Source organism: Carcharhinus amblyrhynchos, chromosome 4 (assembly GCF_965287045.1).
Source record: "Carcharhinus amblyrhynchos chromosome 4, sCarAmb.v2.hapA, whole genome shotgun sequence".
Lineage (NCBI taxonomy): Eukaryota > Metazoa > Chordata > Chondrichthyes > Carcharhiniformes > Carcharhinidae > Carcharhinus > Carcharhinus amblyrhynchos.
Genome location: NC_137327.1, coordinates 44,826,689 through 44,850,964, shown reverse-complemented (window position 1 = coordinate 44,850,964; position 24,276 = coordinate 44,826,689). Strand labels below are relative to the sequence as shown.

The window sequence follows — 24,276 nt, the reverse complement described above, 5'->3', positions numbered from 1 at the left end:
AGTGAGTACAGATTCTATACAGCAGGTACTGCATTTCTGGAAGTAAATTAAACAAATTTCTTCTTGATTAGGCAGTAGTGCTGGAAGTGTCAATTTCTAGCAGATGCTAATTTATTGATTCAATGTTTATTTGTTAGTGTCACAAATAGGCTTACATTGATACTGCAATGAAGTTACTGTGAAAATCCCCTAGTTCCCACACTCCGGTGCCTGTTCGGAGACACTGAGGGAGAATTTAGCATGGCCTTGTCTTATGGACTGTGGGAGGAAACCGGAGGACCTGGAGGAAACCCTTGCTGACATAGAGAGTGCGTGCGGACTCCACACAGACAGTGACTTTAGCTGGGAATTGAACCCAGGTTCCTGGCATTTGAGGCAGCAGTGCTAACCACTGTGCCGCAATGCTGTATTATCTTATGTGAACGTCCACAGAAGGAAAAACAAATGGTTGGGCTATTTTGACTTATAAATAATTGTTAAATAAGTATAGTTTTGCCCCTTCCAATGGGAAGCTTTAATTTGCTGTCATTTCTGAATTAAACAGCAACTTAACTATATATAGAAATAGGGAAGATCATATGGATCAACACCCAAGTTTCAGCAAGATTTTCAACAGGCATCATCTATCCCTTTTCACAAACCCTCCCTCAAAGCATCAAAAATCAGGATTAAACTCCTGTAACTACTTTAATAACATATCCTACCTCACAAACAGTCTATGCTGTTCATCAGCATAAATTAGCACAATGCTACTTTAACACAGTGTTGTGATAGACCCACAGTTTCAGAAATTGCCAGTACTGCAGATAACGTAAAAATTTGACTATGTTTACCAGTAGAAGTCTGCTGCAGTTATTCAAGTGTACAATTAGAACCTGGTCCAAGTGTTCATTCCCTGTTGTCATTGGAACCAGACTCCCTTCAGAGCCACTGCCGACTCCAGTATCCTCCGTTAGTGCTTCGCTAGGTCCCGCAGCAAGTCCACGCACTCTACTGTTGTGTCTGCCAGAAGAAGCAGAAATAAATTCACTACATAGTTTGAGACTGCTTCAGTTACACATTTAGGAGATACACAGACAAACTGGTCTTTCCATGCCTGTGTAATCTTCAAACATGGCCAGAGGTAAATAATGGTGGGTTTCATGGAGTGCAGGTGGTGATAGAGGGGACTTGGCAGCAAGGGCTAGGGTGAGGCTTCCTAGATCCTTTGATCAGACACTGAGCGCCTTAGATCAATGGACCCCTTCTCAGGAGATGACAAGCATGGTTTGTATGTTCTGCTCCCCTTGTGATGACAGTCATTGCCCATTTAGGGGCCTCAGTTGGTGGCAGGGCGGGAAGGCCAACCACGGGTTGTCCTGTCCCAGATCTAATTTTGGCAGAGGCGGGAAGATGGCGAGAAGATGGCGAGGTACTCACTCTCTACCTTTCTGCCAAAAAGAATAGGAGATTGTTCAACACAAATGCTCTCCCATTTAAGACAGAAATTAGAAAAAATCTTCTCTCAAGAACTCTCTTACCCAGAGAGATGGAAGCAGGATCATTGAATATTTTTACAGCAGAGGTAGATGGATTCTTGATTAACAAGGGAGTCAAAGATTATGAAAGATAGGTGGAATGTGGAGTTGAGGCCACAGTCATGATCCTATTGAATGGTGCACTAATAATGTTCCAAATATGTTCAGTTGTACATAAACTGTCACAACCTACAACATGCATTGATGTAAAATGACTTGCATTTATATAGTACTTTATAGCCAATTTCATTCTTTTTGAAGGATAGTTATTGTTGTGACGTAGAAAACATGTCAGCTAATTTGGTCACATCAAACGCCTACAAGTGGCAACGAAATAATGAACAACCTGTTACCTTATTCAGCTCTGACAAAGGGTCATCATGATTCAAAATGTTGGCTCTATTCTCTCTCCACAGATCCTGTCAGACCTGTTGAGATTTTCTAGCATTTTCTGTTTTTGTTTCAGATTCCAGCATCTGCAGTATTTTGCCTTTATTTGTTATCCTGTGATGTTGAGAGGGGGACAATATTGGCCGCAGTGGATAACTTCCCTGCTCTTTCCAAAATGTCATGGGATCTTTTTATATCCACGTAAGCAGGCAGATGGGGTCCCTGGTTTTACATCTCATCTGAAAGATGGCACCGCTGGTAATGCAGCACTCCCTCAGTACTGCTGAGATAAGAACATAAGAAATAGGAGCAGGAGTAGGCCATCTGGCCCTTCGAGCCTGCCCCGCCATTCAATAAGATCATGGCTGATTTGTCGTGGCTCAGTTCCACATTCCCGCCCTCTCCCCATAACCCTTAATCCTCTCGCTTATCAAAAACCCATCAACCCGCGTCTTAAAAATATTTAGCGAGGTATCAGACAGACCACTGTTGTTGACTGTCAGCACAGATCTTTATGCTCAAGTTCTGGAGTGGAACTTGAACCTGGAACCTTGTGACTTAGAGACAAGAGTGTTACCAACTGAGGCACAGCTAACTAGACAGTGCCTTTAAAATGGACAGCTACTTCACAAGAGCACCCATTGACAAACAATGACACTGGGCTACACAAGGAGATGTTAAAGCAGATTGCTTAAAGGCTAGCTCAATGACAAGGTTTTAAGGACAGCTGAAGAACAGCCACCAATGGTGGAGCAATTAAAATCAAGGATGCTGAAGTGCAAGAAATAAGAACTCTCAACAGTGTTGTATAGTTCAGGGTACACTACACAGATTGGGGGGGGCGGGCAGTGGTAGGAGTTTTGGGGTATGGTAAGAGGTCTCTCTAAATAAAAAAGTATAAAATGATCCAAAGTTTCAGCTCCATCAGCTATTCCTCCATGAGTCTATTTACTGATTTTCACATACCCCAAGCAAAAGCCCTCTTCCACACCAGTATAAATGTGTCAATGTTAAGTAGCTAGTCACTGAAAGCTAGACGATAGTTATAAGCTTCAGTACGATGTAGATAGGATGGTGAAATGGACAGTTGCACGGCAGATGGAGTTCAGTGCAGGTAAGTGTTAAGTGATGCACTTTGGAAGGACTAATGGAAAGTATAAATGGCATGATTTTGCTAAGTGTAGTTGAGCAGAAATACATTCATTATTCCTTAAAAACAGTATGGCAAATTGGTAAGATGGTTAAAAAGGACACGGTTTTAAATAGAATATAAAAACAATAAAAGCTAAACCTTGTAAATCACTGGTAAGACCTCTATTGAAGTACTGTGGATAACCCTAGACACTGCACTTCAACAAAAATGCAAGTGCCAATAGAAATGCTAAGAGAAGGTTTACTGGAGATACTAGTCTTCACTTATGAGGACTGGTTAGGAAAATTAGGACTGTTCTCTAAGGAGCAGAGATGGTTAAGAGTTGACCTAGAGGAGACTTACCACACGGTGGGAGGTTTTGACTAAAAAAGGCTGTTCCCTCCAGTAGGTGAGTCAATACCCAGAGGTCAGATTTTAAAATTAGGGCAAAGATTTGGAGGGGAGATTAGGATAAATATGTTTGGGATCTGCAACATTTTCTAACTGAAAGCTAGTTCCATAAATAATTTTAAAAGGGAGTAGGACAGTTAATTGATGAGGAATTTGCAGGGCTATGGATAAAAAGGATGTGACATGAAGCATGGGTACGTTTCCAAACAGCCAGCTGAAGCACATTAGGCTCAATGGCCTCTTTCCGTGCTTTTAATTTCTATGATTTCAGTTTGCTAGATTTGCCATAAGAAATGGGTCGAACCTTCCTATCTTCTCTGCTTCGTCTTCTGAGAATTCAGAGTCTTCCATGTCAGATGTGTTGAGGAAGTCGAAGCTCTCCAGTGCATGTTCAACAGTCAGACTGATACTTGATGCTCTGCTCCTGTTCACACCCTGCCTCTGCTGCAAAAAGACAAACTCTACATTAATTTTATTTATTAGCATCACAAGTCTTACATTAACACTGCGATGAAGTTACTATGAAAATACTTTATCCAATTAGTGCTACATAATTTGTGAGCCATTATGGAAGATACTTTAAATGGAAGTTAAAACTATAACCAAATGTTCCACAATCCAAGTGTCATTTTACTGCAAACCATTTAATCATTAAAACAACCTGGCTCTAGGAATATAGCTGTCTAATTCTTACCTTCTCCAACACATCAGAAGAGGGCTTCAAGGACAAAGAAATCTAATTAAAATCATTCCAATTTATTGAGACAAAGTGGGATTGAAATCCAGCACAATTAAGGATCAATCTGGTGTCTGTCTTTCACTGACTACTACACGAATTGGGCTTCAACAGGGGTGAAATGAAGATCTCCGATCCAAACCACTGAAAATCAGATCTACTTACAACTGAAATGCCACTCTCTGTATTCGCAGTCACAGTAACATGGTCAGTACTAAAACTGATGAAGACACTTCAATCCTCCAATACACACATTCACATAACGAAAATCTCTAGAGATTGCAGCTGTCTCTCCCACTTCCTCAGTTGTCACACAATATGCTGGCAATAGGTGGCAAACATAGCAAGTAGTCCCATAAAACCAGATTAAAAGTCCGGCAGGTTTATTTGGTAGCAAAACTCACTAGCTTTCGGAGCTCTGTTCACAAACAGGGCATATAAAAATAAAAATTCAATTTACAAAATAATGGTTGGAATGCAAGTCTTTACAGGTAATCAACTCTTAAAAGGTACAGACAATGCGAGTGGAGAAAGGGTTGAGCACAAGTTAAAGAGATGTGTATTGTCTCCAGACAGAACAGTTAGTGTGATTTTGCAAGTCCAGGCAAGTCGTGAGGGTTACAGATAGTGTGACATAAACCCAAGATCCCAGTTGAGGCTGTCCTCATGTGTGCAGAGCTTGTCTACCAGTCTTTGCTCAGTGACTCTGCGTTGTCATGTGTCGTGAAGGCTACCTTGCAGAATGCTTACCTTAAGATCAGAGGCTGAATACCCGTGACTGCTGAAGCGTTCCCAACAGGCAGAGAACACTCTTGCCTAGTGATTGTCGAGTAACGTTCATTCATCCGTTGTCATAGCGTCTGCATGGTCTCCCCAATGTATCATGCCTCAGGACATCCTTTCCTGCAGCATATCAGGTAGACACCGTTAGCCATGTACCTGGTGGATGGTGTTTTCACGTGAGATGATACCATCTGTGTCAATGATCTGACATGTCTTGCAGAGGTTGCTGTAGCAGGGTTGTGTGGTGTAATGGTCACTGTTCTCCTGAAGCTGGGTAGTTTGCAGTGGACAATGGTCTGTTTGAGGTTGTGCAATTGTTTGAAGGCAAGAAGTGGGGGTGTGAGGATGGCCTTGGCAAGGTGTTCGTCTTCATTAATGACATGTTGAAGGCTCCGGAGGAGATGTTGTAGCTTCTCCGCTCTGGGGAAGTACTGGACGATGAGGGGTACTCTGTCCATCATGTCCCTTGTTTGTCTTCGGAGGTGGTCAGTGTGGTTTCTCGCTATGGCGCATCAGAACTGTCAATCGATGAGTTGAGCACCATATCCTGTTTTTATGAAGGCATCTTTCAGCGTCTGGAGGTGTCTGTTGCAATCCTCCTCATCTGAGCAGATCCTGTATATACGGAGGGCTTGTCTATAGGGGATGGCTTCTTTAATGTGTTTAGGGTGGAAGCTGGAGAAGTGGAGCATCGTGAGGTTATCTGTGGACTTGTGGTACAGTGGGCTTCAAGATGCCTTCAATGAAGCCGGAGAGAGAGTCTCACACAAAGGTCCCATTGCTCGATATGATGGGACAGCCAGGTGTGTTTGCCTTGGGGGTCTATTTTGGTGATGGAACACATCAGTCTCGCAGCAGACAGAGGAATTCATCAGGCAAATGAGGCAGCGGGAGTTCTTCCACAAAACCCAAGGGGTCAACAGCGAACACAATGAGACAGCCAACGAACCGAAACAGCTGACAGAAAGATCCACAATGCATCAACCGAAGAGGAAAGAATCGAATTGGACTCCTCTGAAAAGCAACTGTCTTTGACTTAGCTTGGACATACATGTTATCAGAAGGTGCATCAACACCAGATTCATCAGCCGCACAGCCCCGAACATCACCCAAGCACAACACAATGCCATCGGTGCTCTCAAGACCAACCACAACATTGTCATCAAACCAGCAGAGAAAGGAGGGGCCATCGTCATACTGAACAGAACGGATTACAAGTGGACTGTCAACTGAACAACGAGGAACACCACAGTTACCCATAGATCCAACCAAAGAACACACCCATCAACTCAGACTGAACAAGACCTTTGATCTGGACCTCCCTTCTTGCTCTCATCTCATGTAATCCCCGCGAAGGAAATCTCTACTACCTCCCGAAGATACACAAGGCAAACACACCCAGTCGTCTCATCGTATTGGGCAATGGAACCTGTGCAAGGACCTCTCCGGCTACATTGAAGACATCCTAAAACCCACTGTATAAAGAACCTCCAGCTTTTGTCACGACACTACGGACTTCCTACAGAAGCTCAGCACACATGGAGCAGTCGAACCAGGAGCACTCCTCGTCACAATGGAGGTCTCTGCACTCTATATCAGCATCCCCCATGACGATGGCATTGCTGCAACTGCCTCAACACACTATACCGGCAACTGCCAATCTCCAGATGCAATTTTACAACTCATCCATTTCATCCTGGACCACAATGTTTTCACCTTCAACAACCACTTCTTCATCCAGACATACAGAACAGCCATGGGGACCAAATTCACACTTCAATATGCCAACATCTTCATGCACAGGTTCGAACAAGACCTCTTCACTGCACAGGACCTTCAACTGATACTATACACTAGACACATTGACAACATTTTCTTTCTTTGAACTCATGGTGAACAATCACTGAAACAAGTTCCATCCCACCATCAGACTCACCATGACTCTCCAGAATTGGTTGCATTCTTGGACACACGCATCGCCATCAAGAACAGTCACCTCAGCACTTCACTGTACTGCAAGCCCATGGATAACCTCACAATGCTCCTCTTCTCCAGCTTCCACCCCAAAACACGTTAAAGAAGCCATCCCCTATGGACAAGCCCTCCGTATACACAGGATCTGCTCAGATGAAGAGGATCACAACAGACATCTCCAGACCCTGAAAAATGCCCTCATAAGAACAGGATACGGCACTCCACTCATCGATTGACCGTTCTGACATGCCACAGCAAAAAACCGCATCAACCTTCTCAGAAGACAAACACAGGACACGGCAGACGGAATACCCTTCATTGTCCAGTACTTCCCCAGAGCAGAGAAGCTACGACATCTTCTCTGGAGCCTTCAACATATCATTGATGAAGATGAACATCTCGCCAAGGCCATTCCCATACCCCCACTTCTTGCCTTCAAACAACCGCACAACCTCAAACAGACCATTGTCTGCAGCAAACTACCCAGCCTTCTGGAGAACAGTGACCACAACACCACACAACCCTGCCACAGCAACCTCGGCAAAATGTGCTGGATCATCAACAGGGATGGCATTATCTCACAAAAGAGCACCATTCACCAGGTACATGGTGCATACACTTGCAACTTGGCCAATGTTGCCTACCCGATATGCTGCAGAAAAGGATGTCCTGAGGCATGGTACACTGGGGAGACCGTGCAGACACTAAGACAACGGATGAATGAACACCGCTCAACAATCTCTGCCTGCTGGGGAACACTCCTGCGGTTACGGGTGTTTGGCATCTGATCTTCAGTTAAGCATTCTCCAAGGCGGCCTTCACGACAATGCAGAGTCGCTCAGCAAAGACTGATAGCCAAGTTCCGCACGCATGAGGACGGCCTCAACTGGGATCTTGGGTTCATGTCACACTATCTGTAACCCCCATGACTTGCCTAGGCTTGCAAAATCTCACTTACTGTCCCAGCTGGAGACAATACACATCTCTTTAACCTGTGCTTAACCCTCTCTCCACTCACATTGTCTGTACCTTTAAGGCTTGATTACCTGTTAAGACTCGCATTCCAACCATTATTTTGTAAATTGAGTTTGTATCTTTATATGCCCTGTTTGTGAACAGAACTCCCACTTACCTGATGAAGGAGCAGTGCTCTGAAAGCTGGTGGCTAGTGGACTTTAACCTGGTGTTGTGGGACCTCTTATTGTGTTTACCCAGTCTAACGCCAGCATCTTGACATCAATAGGTGGCAATGTAGAATTGGGCTCAGCCAATTCCACATTAATCACTACAAAACTCCTTTTAAAATGGAACTTTTGGTTTTCTTCCATTAATGATTGTGGAAACCTTACCAGCTTCTTAAATAAAATTCACTTTGTCAAAAAAGGCTTGTTAAATTTGAAATGTGGACTGAGGGAGCGCGTTGGAAGGTAGGTCTGCTGAGGAGCAGTGGAGGATCTTTAAGATCTTTCTTGGTGCTCAGCGGAAATTTATTCCGATGGTCAAAAAGGACCGTAGGAGGAGAGGTAATAAGCCGTGGATAACGAAGGAGGTGAAGGAAAGTGTTAAATTCAAAGCGGAGGCGTTTAGAGTAGCTAAGAGTAGTGGGCGAGAAGAGGATTGGGAGAGGTTTAAATGTCAACAAAGATTGACAAAGAAGTTGATAAAGAAGGGTAGGAGAAACTATGAAGCTGGGCTAGCGCTTAATATAAAAAAGGACAGCAAGAGTTTTTATAAATATATAAAAAGGAAGAGGCTGGCTAGGGTGAATGTTGGTCCCTTAGAGGATGAGAAGGGGGACCTAGTGGTAGGGGATGGGGATATGGCTGAGGTCTTGAATAACTTCTTTGTTTCGGTCTTCACGGAGGAGGATGTGAATAATTTGCCGGATGTTAGAGATGGAAAGGTGGTAGGACTGGAGGGTCTTAATGACATTACTGTTACTAGAGAGGTGGTGCTCGACAGACTGGAGGGGCTGGTTGTGGACAAGTCCCCAGGACCGGATGGAATGCATCCGAGGGTCCTGAAAGAAATGGCAGAGGTGATAGTGGATGCCTTGGTGGTTATTTTCCAGATGTTGCTGGATTCCGGGGAAGTGCCGGAAGATTGGAAAACGGCTAATGTTACACCGTTGTTTAAGAAGGGTGCCAGGCAAAAGGCGGGGAATTATAGGCCTGTTAGTTTAACGTCTGTTGTAGGTAAAATGTTAGAATCCGTCATCAAGGAGGAAATAGCGAGGCATCTTGAGGGGAACTGCTTGATAGAGCAGACGCAGCACGGTTTCGTTAAAGGGAAGTCGTGTCTGACAAACTTACTGGAGTTCTATGAGGATGTGTCTAGGGCGGTGGATAGAGGAGAGCCGGTGGATGTGGTCTTTCTTGATTTTCAGAAGGCGTTTGACAAGGTACCTCACAAGAGGTTATTGCAGAAGGTAAGGGGGCATGGAGTTGGGGGTAGGGTATTAGCGTGGATAGAGGATTGGTTGTCAAATAGGAGGCAGAGAGTGGGGGTCAATGGGTGCTATTCGGATTGGCAGATGGTGACTAGTGGAGTGCCCCAGGGGTAGGTGCTGGGGCCTCAGCTATTTACCATTTATATAGATGATCTGGAGGAGGGAACCGAGTGTAGGGTGTCGAAATTTGCTGATGACACCAAAATTGGTGGAAAGGCAAATTGTGCGGAGGGTGGGGAGAGTCTACAGAAGGATCTAGATAGGCTGGGCGAATGGGCCAGGAAATGGCAAATGGAATTTAATGTTGGCAAGTGCGAGGTGGTCCACTTTGGTAGGAAGGATTATTACTTATGTGGAGAAAAACTGCAGCAGGCGACGGTGCAGAGGGACCTTGAGGTCCTTGTGCATGAGTCACAAAAACCCAGCTTGCAGGTGCAGCAGGTGGTCAGGAAGGCGAATGGGATGCTGGCCTTCATTGCGAGGGGGATTGAATATAAAAGTAGGGAGGTCTTGCTGCGGCTGTATAGGGCATTGGTGAGGCCGCAGCTGGAGTACTGTGTGCAGTTTTGGGCACCGTACTTACGCAAGGATATTTTGGCCTTGGAGGGAGTGCAGAGGAGGTTTACTAGGCTGATGCCGGAGTTGAGGGGGTTGAGCTATGAGGAGAGGCTGAATAAATTAGGCTCGTACTCGTTAGAGTTTAGAAGAATGAGGGGAGATCTCATTGAGACATATAAGATGATGAATGGGATGGATAGGATAGAGGTGGAGAGACTCTTCCCGCTCAGAAAGGATAGTAGGACTAGGGGGCACAGCCTCAAGATAAAGGGGGGGCGGTTTAGAACAGAGTTGAGGAGGAACTTCTTCACTCAAAGGGTGGTGAATCTCTGGAATTCTCTGCCCATTGAAGTGGTGGAGGCTACCTCGCTAAATATTTTTAAGACACGGATTGATGGGTTTTTGATAAGAGAGGGGATTAAGGGTTATGGGGAGAGGGCGGGAATGTGGAACTGAGCCACAACAGATCAGCCATGATCTTATTGAATGGCGGGGCAGGCTCGAAGGGCTAGTTGGCCTACTCCTGCTCCTATTTCTTATGTTCTTATGAAAAGTACTCCAACGCAACAAGTGAAGGGCATCAAAAAAAGCAACAGAAAAGAGGGACTGAATAATACAGGGTAATTAGTGGTTGACATAGTGGTTTGCAAACCAGTATTCAAACTTAAATCAAAAAAGGCAAAGGAGCTTGGTGGACTGCTATCTTCTGAATCCCAATGTTGGTTTATTGTTCATTCCTACAAAACACCCATCAGTTAAAGAACACCCACACTCCAGTAATGATGAGACAATTTCTCTCTATACTAATTAATGTACTTTAGAACAACAAATGATATATATTGGATATCTGGCTCTGTGCTAGAACGCCAAAGAGTAATCAATTACTGCACAGAAAGCTCACTGAATGACAGGATTCAGGCAGAGCCAGTACTTGACAATGGTAATCTGCAGCCCACAATTAGACTCATTTTACAGGATGTGTAGTATTTCAGATTGATGTGTTTATTGTGTTGGCAGCCGATCTATGGGCAGCCGTCAGAGTTGATTAATTACGGGCAGCAGCAAAACAAATTGATCAGCTTCACTGAGGAATTAGATGGCCAATGGTCAGGAAGTACTACAGCCATCACCAAATAAAAGCTTCCTTATGAGCACACCCATCTCTTATTCCACTTCTCTCACTCAACATGTAACTTGCAAGGGTATTTGGTTGCCACATGGTTTTGGTACTTGATCAGTAGTTCAGTGTTCAAATCCCACAATACCAGTTTACATCCAGTCCTTTCACTACTCACCTGGTTCATATCGCCTTTAATCCCAACTAAACTAGTGATAATTCCAGCCTTGCCAATGTTCAGATTAAAAACTAATGTTCCTCTACAGGATTTCACATTGATAAAATCCTGGTTGATCCTCAAAAACACCAACATTTTAGAGTTCTGGTAACCAGAACTGCACAGCACTTGAGGATAGCCAAAGCCTTATACAATGCACCAAGCTCAAGAAGATAAAATAGGCACTGGTTTTATTACAGTTCTAAAACTGAATCATGGTGTGGTCCCAACTAAAAATGCTTTTAAACTATTTGCAAACCAGCTACTTGAACTCCCATCACTCACCACCAGCCCCTCAGAGGCTTATTCACATCACATTTGGCCAGCTCTACTATTCTTTGAGAATGCCAGAAGCAACATTTCTGCTTCAGTCAGTAGAAAGCACATCACAATAAACAACATACACTCACAGTTACTAGCAATCTGGCACCATAGACCATAAGATTTAGGAACAGAATTAGACCATTTCATCCATCAAGTCTACTCTGCCAATCAATGGCTGATAAGTTTCTCTACCCCATTCTCCTGCCTTTTCCTGTAACCATTGATTTCCTTACCAATCAAGAACGTATCCATCTCTGTCTTAAATGCACTCAGTGACCTGGCCTCCACATTCTTCTGTGGCGACGAATTCCATATTCACCACCTTCTGGCTGAAGAAATTCCTCCTATTTCGGTTCCAAAGGGTTGTCCCTTTAATCGAAGGCTGTGCCTTTGGATACTAATCTCTCCTACTAATGGAAACAAATATTCCAAATGTGGTTTGACTAGTCTTATAAAGCCTCAGCAGTACATCCCTGCTTTTCTATTCTAGTCTTCTCAAAATGAATGCTAACATTGAATTTGCCTTCCTAATTGCCAACTCAAGTTAACCTCAGAGAATCCTCAGTCACTCCCAAGTCCCTGACAGAATTTCTGAATTCTCTCCTCATTTAGAAAATATTCAATGCCTTTATTCTTCCTACCAAAATGCATAACCTCACACTTTCCCACTTTGTATTCTATCTGCCACTTCTTTGCACAGATTTTTAGTTGTAATTAGAACTGCCCACGTGGGCAGCCTGGGTTTGAAACAGGCTCCTCAATCACCACCAAAGGTGGTGAATAAAGAACAAAAGAAAATTACAGAACAGGAACAGGCCCATTGGCCCTCCAAGTCTCCACCGACCATGCTGCCCGTGTGGACTAAAACTCCCAAATTTCTGCTATTTGTTGACTGAGTAGTTGGTTAGGTGAAACATCTTGATGTGACATGGCCCTTTGCGGTGGGGAAAAGAGAAAACAAGAGCATGGCCTCTTTTTGCATTTTTCTGCTTTGTCTTGGTATAGAATGCAGAAACCACTTTCAACAGGGTTGATCTACGTAAAAAGCCAAGCAAAAGCAAGTTCCAATTTCAGTGTTTCACACATCTGACACGCCCAATCCAATCAGCCACAGCTGCAGTACATTCCAGACTCCTGAAGCAATGGTCTACTCAGGACTCAGACATGGCAGGAGACTCACAGGATGACAGAGGAAACACTTTAGGGATGCCCTCAAAGCACCCACGAAGAGGTCAAACAGCCCCACCAACTCATGGGAGACCCTGGCTTATGACCAACCAAAGTGAAGATGAAGGGAGGATCATTTGGGAAGGTAATTAACTCATTGAGAGACTTTAAAACGTGCAGAGGCGAAGTTGAGGTGTTAGAGGGAGCACACAAATCTCCAATCCATTCACGCAACCCTTCAAGCACCACTTACCCTACATGTGGCAGAGAATGCAGATCGTGTAGTGGACTTAACTGTCATCTCAAAACCCATCAAACAGAAGTGGAAGCAAGTCATCCTCAATTCCCAGGGACTGCCCGAGATAGAGACATTTCAAAACCCCACAAGATACCTCAGGTATTGGAAAATGCTTGCTTCATTCTCTCTATTCTTTTCCAACTGTCATCATATTGGAAAGGGATGAGGGGAAACGTAAAGAATAACTGAATAATTCTTGGATTTTCTTTGTAACAAAGTGCCAACTGGTTCTATCCTAGCAGCTGGAGTTTCAGTTGTGACTCTACTGCTTATAATTTCAGGGCATCATTCAGTCTGAAAAGTTCACACCCACTCACTTGATCCCTAACACAAGGGCTGTAATTTCTCAAGAGGCCACTACATCCCAAGTATTTTTATTGCCTCTAACTTATGCAATATACTAATTAACCACTGTCCCAATTCCTCCCACTTCTTCAGTTAAAACTTACTGAACAGCCCACAACAGACCAATGACATCTCTCATTCTGACTCCTAGACTCTACAACTGGTATAATAGCCAGTCTGCAGTTATCTCCTCTGACTGTCCTCAACCCTCTTACTAGAAAGCACATGAATTGTCAACACCAAATGGAAATCTCCTTAATATTTTTTCTGAGTGTGTTCTGAGACGTTTTAGCCCCATGTCATAGTGGGAGTGAGGTATTTAGAGCTGGGGAGAGGGGAGTTTATTTTCCCTAGCATCCTGATCCTGTTTGAGAGTGTGCTCACACAACATGAGCAACTTGCCACTCGAGGGCAGAGATGAAATTGTATATCCTGTAACCTCATTTGGAACAATAGCTGACTGATCACTTTCTGACGGGGGAGGGAAGGGAAGAGGAGTTGGCCAGTGGGTAGGGGCGGAGTTGTGTCGAACAAGCAGAGCTCGAGAGGAAAATGGTCAGCAAAAAGCTATAACAGCAGTAAGACACTAAACTACCAGGGAATATATCTGTGTTTCAGCCAACAACCTACACACATCATGCACTTTTCCTCAAAAACAGAAAATGCTGGAGAAACTTAGCGAGTCTGAAAGCATCTGTGGAGAGAGAATAGAGCCAACGTTTTGAGTCTGGGTGACTCCCCCTCTGTCAGAGTTCCACAAAAGGTCATCCAGACTCAAAATGCTGGCTCTATTCTCTTTGCAGATACTGTCGGACCTGCTGAGTTTCTCCAGCATTTTCTGTTTTTGTTTCCGGTTCCAGCATCTGCAGTATTTTGCCTTTATGCTCTTTTTCTCAGTTGGCTGAAGGCTAAGCTGCCACACTAAAGGCAATTCACCATCCATGTATGTTTATGTTGAGAGGAGGCACTCACAATACAGAAAATGCACCCACATTTTCGAGGATCTTGCCACTGATTTAAACTGTTGAGGGAGTCTGTCTGTTTGGTGAAAGGTCTATTTTTTCATTTGCATCTGAGGAAAAGTCTATGATGAGCTGGGAGTTCAGTTTCTGAGTGAGCGCAGACATAAATGTTATCGGCATACTAAAGCTGGAGTGGTTTTGCATTGAAGGCGATGCAAGTTGAAGCTTTCTTATCTGTTCTGTAGATTATCCCCACACCTCTGGTTCATTTGCTGGAGATGAGGAGAAAAAAGTTAGTGTGGAATAGAATATTTGAATAAACGATGGGAAAGAATATTTGAGGACCTGGATCTCATGTTCACGGTTTACCAGACAGCAGCGATGCCTGCACTTTAAGCTTCAGAGTCTTGGACAATCTATGGCAGACACCACAAAGGAAATACCACCAGCAGTCCCTTCACAGGATCCTGCAAATCCGGTCACAAGAAAGGTAGTCCAATCGCAGCATGTGTCCCAAGCCAAATTGCCCAGCGTCCAGGCGCTAATCACTCAAAACACATCGCTGGGCAGCACATGTAGTTCGAATGCCTGACACCAGACTCATTAAGCAACCCCTCTATTCAGATCTCACTAGTGGCAGGAAATTCCCAGGAGGATAGCAGAAACACGTTATGGATATCCTCAAAGAGGTCAAATCCTTGTTGATTCATGGGAGACCTTAGCCTAGAGAATGTTAATTTGGGAAGGTACCAAACACAGTGAGAGACTGCTTTGGGAGCACACAGGACCATCGGAGAGAATGCTCAAACACCCAAAATGCCTGAAACTTCAAGCGCAATCTGCCCTGCATATAGCAGTATCTGCAGACCACTTATCTCAGCACTCAATGGATTGGAGTGGAAGCAAGCCATCTCCAATCCCAAAGCATGGTCCAAGATGAGGTAGACCTCACGCACTTGGATAGGTAGCTAGCCCAAGGCTCAAAGCCTCCAATGGATTGTGCATCATAACTACTTGGTGGCCACATGACATCTTTCAATTGGTGGTGGTAATCCATAATATGACCCATTTCTGGTCGCACTTCACCTCTGACACATTCCCTTCGCCTCCCCAGGGACTGCTCCACATAATCTCTAAATGTTTGTCCAGGCGAGCTGGAATGTTGTGCCTTTCCCTCCTGATATCCAGTGAAAGCAGATAGGGAAATGTCATCAGGAGGAATGAGGCCCTATTGAGATGAGTGGCCGAAGCCAAGGTTTTTACTGTTCTGTTTGTGCCAGTTCCCCATTGGCAGCTGCACACCAGAGAGACAATTAAAATCAGGAGTTCACACAGAGTGCAAGGGTTACAAATTCATAGATGTTTACAGCATGGAATGAAGCCATTTGGCCCATCATGGCCATGCCAGTCAACGAAGATCTGATGACACTAATCCTATTTCCCAGTGCTTGGCCAATAGCCCTGGAGATGATGGCAGCACAAGTGAATATCAAAAGATTCCTTAAACGTTACAAGAGTTTCTAGCAGAGTTCCAGACTCCCACCACGCTCTGGGTGAAAATGTTTCTTTTTAATCCTCTATTAGTCTATTACCGCCTGCCTTAAGTCTATGATGCCTGATTACTGATCCCTGTACTAATGAAAAAGTGCTTTCTTATCAACCCTATCTATGGCCCTCAATCTTAAACATCTTTATCAGTTCTATCTCTCAACCTTTGCTGCTCCAATGAGAGCAGCCCCAGCATATACGAACTTTCCTCATAGCTCAGACCCTCTAGCCTGGCCCAGTGAAAATTCAACTATACTATGCTGTCTAGTGTAACAAAGAATAACTTCCACAGCCACACACTGCACAGGACCTCAACATATGGAGGTCAATAAATGAGCCTCCACCACCTGTCCTTTTGAGCACCTGCAGCAGATTTAGGGATAATAGTGTTGCTTCCTTATCATTGTTAAACGTTTTTTGAAGGAGGAGATTGTGGAAGCCCCATAAAATGTTATGGCTACCTTGATTGAATTCAAGAGATGCTAGACATTGATTAACCCAGTCAGAGTTTCATGTTTCGCAAAGCTGCCATTCACACTACACTCACAACATTATTCAGTCTCAATGCAGTAGGTACATGAAGCACTTTCAGATGATTCACCAAGAGGTTTATCAGATGATCTCAGCCAGCACAATATATGTAATATATCACATCTTAATTTTAGTACCAAATATTTCCAGAACAATTCAGACAAATTCACCCAGTCAGTCAGGTAGTTGCGTCATACAGAGAAAGGGTCCAGGTCCATGCTCAAATCCCTAATGAAATTGCTGAAATAGCTCAGCTGGTCAGTGTTAAGGAGAAGGGAGGCGTTGGATAGAGGATTTGAACAAATAGGTCAATCAAAGACCTTTTTAATGTGTGTGGAAGACTGATTTGTGTACTTAGCTCTCAACATGGCTTTTGGGACTACGTAGGCTCATCATCTTTCTCTTCAAATTCACCCTACACTATTGCCTGAGGAAGCTAATGTGCAAACTGTTTTCAGGTCTCTGATCGCACCAAGAGGTAAATGATGCAAACTTTTCAATCACCTTTCTTGTAGGATAAAGGGAGAGGGAGAAGGGAAGGGAGAGGGCAGTAGGAAAGGGTCAGGAAGGAAAACAGAAGAAATGTAACTTTTCCACTTAACTTCTCTGCAAACAGAGAAAAGCTAGACAAACTTTTATTTAGTCATTTAGTGCCTGATGTGTTTACAGACATGCATCCTTCCATTCCTATAGTGGAATGTGAAATCCAAGTTGTTCAGTTATCCAATGCTGCTGAGTTTAACTTCCCATCCATCCCTGGGAGTATTTCCCCAAAACATTCACAGCTTTAAACATTATTTTTGAAAACAAAAATAAATCCCAGAATAATTTCAGTAAGAGTTAGCAAAGTCTTTTGCACAAGCAATAAAGATCTTGCTGACCACGATGAGCCAAAGTCTCTGAAGCCATTTTGCTTGTAACTCTTGGGTCTGCTGCTAACTCCCCCTTCATTACACAACAGCAGTGGTTGCTGGTTTGGAGTGAACTAAATTGCTTCTGTCTAAAGAGAGAAAGCTGCCCTGGCGAGGATTTAATAAACAGAACATTGCCAGATGCATGATAAACATTGAATGACAAGCAGGATTTCATTAACCTCCTCAGGTCAAGCCAGGCCATGATCTCGAAAAACTGCATCCCCACCCCAACCCCAACCTGCTCCGGCACATCAGCAGAGAGAGAGTCAGGCTCATCTTCAGTGACATTTCCCAGCCACTGCCCCTCTCCCCCAAACACACGCCCTAGCATCCTACGCCAGCCATGGGATATTTTTCTGTTTGTAACTGCCAGCTGCTGCATTCCTAGTCAACCTCTCACCTTTTATAAACTTGAGTGCATTTAAAAACTCTAAGTAAAGATACAGGCAGCAGAGTTCTGTTCACCCATCACCTCAGTGCTTGCTGACCTTCATTAAGCTCCTGGTCAAGCAATGTCCAGGTTTCTCATCCTTGGTTTCAAATCCCTCTGTGGTCTCAGCCCTCTCCTATCTCTGTAACCCATCCAAATCTCCAAGATATCTGCCCTCCTCTAATTCTGGCCTTTTGCACATCCTCAATTTTAATTGTTGCATCATTGGCAACTGTACCTTCAGCTGCCTCAGCCTGAAGCTCTGGAATTCCTTCCCTGAACGTCCCTCCCCTCTAAGCTTTTTGTCATCTGTCCCAATATTTCATGCGGCACACTGTCAAATTTCATTCCTATGAAGTGCCTTTGAATGTTTTATCATGTTAAAGAAACTGTATAAATGCAAGTTGTTATTCTGAGGTGAAATTCTTCACAGAAATACAACTGTATTTAAGCCCAGACACATTTTAATTTAGTGACCTCAGAGAAAAATATACATCTGGTTATTTCAACTTTGTGGGGCCACGAACCTCCAACTATGTAAAATAAACAATGCGCACGTGACAGGAATTGCAGACCCATTCTGACATGAATAAAATGACATCGAGGAACTGCGCCAGAGAGTAAGGTGAGGACAAGGAGGCTAAAAGACAAACAGTTATACAGGATGTCTTACCATAGCCAGCCTAATAGTTTAAGTTGGAAAGAAATGTACAAGTAATGAATTCACTTTACCACACAGAGGCACAGGAAAAGTCCAATTTTGGGGCTTAACAAGTATGCCAATGGTCAGAAAAACAGCTCAAGATCTTTCGGTTACTGTTGAGCACAACAAGTAGGAATGGTGGAACTGCATAAAATAGGAATTTAAATTTTTGTAATGCTTTATAATTCTAAGAAAAATCTTTGCATTTCCAGCTGGGGTGTATATCTAACTTCTACAACCTCTCCCCAAATTTTTAGAAATTTATTTCACTACCCAGCATACCACACCTCCACTACAAATTTGTTTTTGTTTCCTCCTCATACTGCCCTTGACTAAGATAAGTGCGTTAACAAGTAATTGTGCAGTATCAGTGAACACTGCCTGGTTTATATTGAACAGTAGATTATTAAATCGTTCAATACTGTATAGACTAGGAGAGTGGGTAAAGAAGTGGCAGATGGAATACAATGTGGAAAAATGTGAGGTTATGCACTTTGGAAGGAAGAATGGAGGCATAGACTATTTTCTAAATGGGGAAATGCTTAGGAAATCAGAAGCACAAAAGGATTTGGGAGTCCTTGTTCAAGAATCTCTTAAGGTTAACATGCAGGTTCAGTTGGCAATTGGGAAGGCAAATGCAGTGTTAGCATTCTCCTCAAGAGGGCTAGAATACAAGAGCAGAGATGTACTTCTGAGGCTGTATAGACTCTGGTCAGACCCTGTTTGGAGTATTGTGAGCAGTTTTGTATCTAAGGATGGATGCGCTGGCCTTGGAAAAAGTCCAGAGGAGATTCATAAGAATGATCCCTGGACTGAAGAGCTTGTCATATGAGGAACAGTTGAGGACTCTGGGTCTGTACTCGTTGGAGTTTAGAAGGATGAGTGGGGATCTCATTGAAACTTACAGGATACTGCGAGGCCTGGAGTGTGGAGGTGAAGAGGATGTTTCCACTTGTAGGAAAAACTAGAAGGCAGCACAACGTCAGACTAAAGGGTCAATCCTTTAAAACAGAGATGAGGAAGAATTTCTTCAGCTAGAGTGGTGAATCTGTGGAATTTTTTGCAGCAGAAAGCTGTGGAGGCTAAGTCATTGAGTATCTTTAAGACCGAGATAGATAGGTTCTTGATTAATAAGGGGATCAGGGGTTTCTGGGAAAAGGCAGGAGAATAGGGATGAGAAAAATATCACCCATGATTGAATGGTAGAGCAGAACTGATGGGCTGAGTGACCTAATTCTGCTCACGTGTCTTATGGCCTTATAATACAATACCACATTGGTAGAGAATTTCACCCCTATAAAAAGATCTGCAGATGTAGCTCCCTTAAATGTCATGCTCAACTTCCTCACACCTCTGTAGGGCAGTGAGCCTGCAGAAAGAACGCTCTGAAAGTTTGAATGGTCAGGCCCAATTCTTCAGCATAATGAGGGATGGGAAGGATCTAGAAGCCTTAGGAGCAGCTACTTTCTCAGGTGGATCTTTGTAACTTGGGGTGGTTTACTATTTATTTTGCCATCTTTCAGCTGGAGACAGGATAACATCAACATTACGGTAAAACTAAAGGGCATAAAGACAGTCAGGCATGTGACTACAAAACTGATCTGCTGATCCAACTTTGCGAGAATGATATTGCTTCTGTCCCCAATGATCCAGCAGATTCACAGGTTGAAATCTTGGACTCAACAAGTGGTAAACCAGCTAAGGAATTTCACAATAAGAGTGCACAAACCTTACAGAAGAGCCGTTGTGCCAAATCCACATTTTAACTTTTACTGAAAAAGTAGTTTTGGTCTGGTTATGTTTTCTATTGATCTCAGAATACTGGTAACCTGGCGCCATTCATAAGTCCTCTGACAATGAAACAGTACATCCTAGCCTACAACAGGACCTGCATAAGGCAGACTTCAGTTGATTAATAGCAAGTGACATTCATACCGCGCAAGTGCTTAATAAAGATCTTAGATTGAATAGCCATGGTAAATTGCTCCTTAGTGTCAGGGTAAATATATGGGGTTAGGGGGATAGAGCCTGGGTGGGATTGTGGTCGGTGTGGACTCGATGGGCCAAGTGGTCTCCTTCTGCATTGTAGGGACTGAGATTCATAAACAAGGGAACAGCTGGTCATTTCCCATGGAATTCACTGGAGCACATTTACCAACCTCCCAATCTTGCCAGGAGTTAACCAGACCCATCATATCACTTCCACAGCCTCAAGAGCTGGACAGAGGCTACATACTTGGCAATAAGTGACTCATCATCTGAGCACAAAATTTCTCCATCATTAATATGGTTCAAGTCAGGTGGATGAATGAATATTCATTCATCTGTTACCCACATCAGTGCAGCCGTAACACTCCAGAAGCTTGATGCTGTTCAGGACGAAGCAATTTACTTGATTGATACCCCTGTTACTGGACTAAGTGTACACTGTGGACTGTGGTTAGAGCACATATGATCTGCATGGTGTAGTACAGCAACTTCAACATCATCTTCCTTTGCTGCAATATGTCACTGAGAAAAGCAGAGCAGTAACACTAGGGAACCACAGTCCAATCGAAGTCATATCCCCATCTTGTTTTGGGCATATTCCCTTGTATTTAAACAGCAACAAGCACTGAGAAATGTTTCCTAAAATTGCAGGGTGAAACATTGCACTCTAAGGCAATCAGTGTAAGAGGTGATGACGTTAAATGAACAGTTATGAATCTCACTCAATGTAATGGAGCTTTACTTGTTTAGTCATCAGACATTGGGCCCAAGCTGGAATGAGCACTGTTCATGCCACTGCTGGTGCTACCATGCTCTGAATAGGTACAATCATGCTATAGATGAATGTCTCGTGTGGAATTTACTATTCTATCACAGCATGGGCAACAAAGGCCCAGAGAACCAAGGAAGCCAATTTTGTGCGCCTTTAGGAAGGAAGTGAAGGCTTTTGAAAGGGCGCAGATAAGATTTATGAGAATGGTTCCAGGAATGAACCTGGGATCGTTTCCCTTAGAGATGGAAAGGTGTGGAGGAGATTCGATAGACCTGTTCAAAATCGTGAGTTGTCTAAACAGAGCAAATTAGGCAGAAACCATTCCCATTGTTAGAACCAGAGGACACTGATTCAAGGTGAATATCAAAAGAACCAAAGATGACATGAGGAAAAAGCTCTTTTACATAGCAAGTGGTGAGCAACTAGTTCCCCCTCCCTTTCCCTATAGCCCTGCAAATGATTTTTCTTAAGATAATTATCTCATTGCTCTTTGAAAGCCATGATTGAATCTACTTCCACCATACTGTATTCTGCATCCTCACCACTTGCTGCATAAGAGAGCTTTTTCCAGAGTTCCAGATTTCCGCTACCCTTTGTGTGAAGAAGTGCTTCTTGACATCACCCCTAAACTGTCTAGTTCTAATTTTAAGCTCATGTTTTCTTGTTTTGAATTCCCAAAGAAATAAATAGTTTCTTTCTATCTACCCTGCCAAATCCCACAATCATCTTAAACACTTCAATTCATTCATCCTTTAATATTCTACACTCAAGGGAAGCCTGCTTTTGACATTTACCAGTGAGAGTTATGCAATGCACAAGGCAAGGATACTTTTCAGATCAAGATCCTCAGCACATTGAGGTAACTACTACTGCCCTTTCCCATTAGGCGAAAAAAATCTTACGATAAAGGAACGGATCAAATAATTGAAAGTCATTTGAAAATGATAACATGGCTGGACAGCACTGAAATGGGAATAAAGGCGGGACCATACATTAACTGTCAGATTTACACGAACCTCAAAATATCACCACAGCCAACCAAAAAGAAAAAGATCAACAACAGAATGTATTCACCTTCTTGAGGGAACAATATTAAGAGTTTTCAGAATAAGACTGAAACAGGTTTAAAGATTTCACTTCTGAAAAATTGTAAAATGCTAAAAACCAGCATGCAGTGTTTGATATAATTAAAATGTACCCACAGCATGAAGTTACTGGGTTTTTAAAAATATAAATAGTTCATAAATTACCAAACCACTCACATTGAAATAACACAAATCCAAACAAAAAAAAACTTACCATCAGCACTTCTTCTAAATGTTTGACCTCCTGCTCTAACTTCTGGAGCTCTGGGAACTGGCCGCGATAATCATCAAGTGTTGAATTTAATGTCATCAGGGCTTCCTCTATTCCTGGGTCTACAGGCTTCACCTTTCCGCTCTCAGTAGACACAATTTTAGCATCATTCGGTTTGGTTTTCTCTTCTGTAGAGGCAACACACTGAACCACTGAGACAGCAGCAAAAGTTTCACCTCCTGGTGTCGCTGACAGACTACATGCGTTTTCTGGGATTTTTGACTTTTCTAGAGGAGCTTCAAATGATAGTGCCCCATTGACAGTCTCTTTAGTCACAGGTTGATCAGCTTCTGCCTCTGAGATTTGTGAAGACTCCACTAAATTTGATATGGCATTGACCTGCAGTTTGGACTCTGCGCTCGTTGATGCATTCAAGTCCATTTCAGCATCTATACTTGCTTCACTAATATGGCTGAGAGTTCGGGAAACTGGCACATTTCCATTCAATATTGCAGGTTTTATGGTCTCCTTCTCTTCTTCTGCCTCTTCCACTTGCTGTCTGACAGCCTCAGGACTAGCTGCCTTAGCATCCTCAGTTTGTGCAAATGTTATAGTGATTCGAGGGACTGTTCCCTGTATTTCCGGCTGTACCAGTGTTTTTTGAGAATGTCTAACACTAGTTGACAACTGTGGACTGGAAGAACCATCTGAAGAATCAGAGGAGATGGACCATGCAGCACCATTCTCCAGTTCTTCCTGTCTGCGCAACATATTCTATACAAGACAAAAAAGTACAAGTTACAATCTGCTCAGTGGCCAAAGTACATGTTCAATCAAACACTCCTTCAGAACAGCATTCCTCACCATAGAGATGGCATCAAGACTCTGTGGAGATGATTTGTAAACTGACTGAAGCAGCCCTAAAGCAGAGCTCAAAACTCAAGAGTGGATAAGCATATCACTGACACATTCAATCAGTCTATGCACTAATACTGCATCTTGCGATAAAATGTTTAACCTGTTAGTGTGAATTCAGTAAGAAGTCCAACAGATTTATTTGATAGTAAACGCCACAAGCTTTCAGAACGCTGTTCCTTTGTCAGGTGAGTGGAGAGTTCTGATCACAAACAGGGCATATAAAGGCACACACAGTTTACAGAATACTGATTAGAATGCAATTCTTTAAAGCTAATCTGCTATTCAAGACTTAAAGATGCAGACAATGTGAGCGGAGACACCCGGCTCACAGTGTGAATTCAGCCAGGACTCCAAGCCAGACAAATCAAAGAACAATGCCCCTGGCTTGTTTTAACTTTACTTTGAAAAGTAAAGTAAACATTGGTCCTTTAGAGAATGAGAAGGGGGATGTAATAACTGGAAATGAGGAAATGGCTGAGGCATTGAACAGGTATTTTGTGTCGGTCTTCACAGTGGATGACACAAATAACATGCCAAAAATTGATGACAAGGCAGCTATGGCAGGTGAGGACCTAGAAATTATCACGAAAAGGGTAGGGTTGAGCAAGTTAATGGGGCTAAAGGTAGATAAGTCTCCTGGTCCTGATGGAATGCATCCCATGGTACTAAAAGAGATGGCAGGAGAAATAGCAAAATGTACCATTGATAATTTACCAAAATTCGCTGGACTCTGGGGTGGTTCCCGCAGATTGGAAAACAGAAAATGTGATGCCACTGTTTAGAAAAGGTAGACAA

The 24,276-nt window shown here is 43.3% G+C and overlaps 1 protein-coding gene across 3 annotated transcripts in view; it reads right to left on the bottom strand.

Annotated features, from left to right (window-relative positions):
• Nucleotides 1-24,276, bottom strand: part of ripor1 (RHO family interacting cell polarization regulator 1) — a 298,373-nt gene that overhangs the window by 21,633 nt on the left and 252,464 nt on the right. For all 3 annotated transcript variants that reach the window (XM_080187058.1, XM_080187057.1, XM_080187056.1), the window contains exons 13-15: nt 22,567-23,337; nt 3,755-3,894; nt 834-1,002 (exon numbers count right to left, since the gene is read on the bottom strand). In XM_080187058.1, the coding sequence (XP_080043184.1) occupies nt 834-1,002; nt 3,755-3,894; nt 22,567-23,337 (1,080 nt within the window). The remainder of the gene's footprint in view (nt 1-833; nt 1,003-3,754; nt 3,895-22,566; nt 23,338-24,276) is intronic.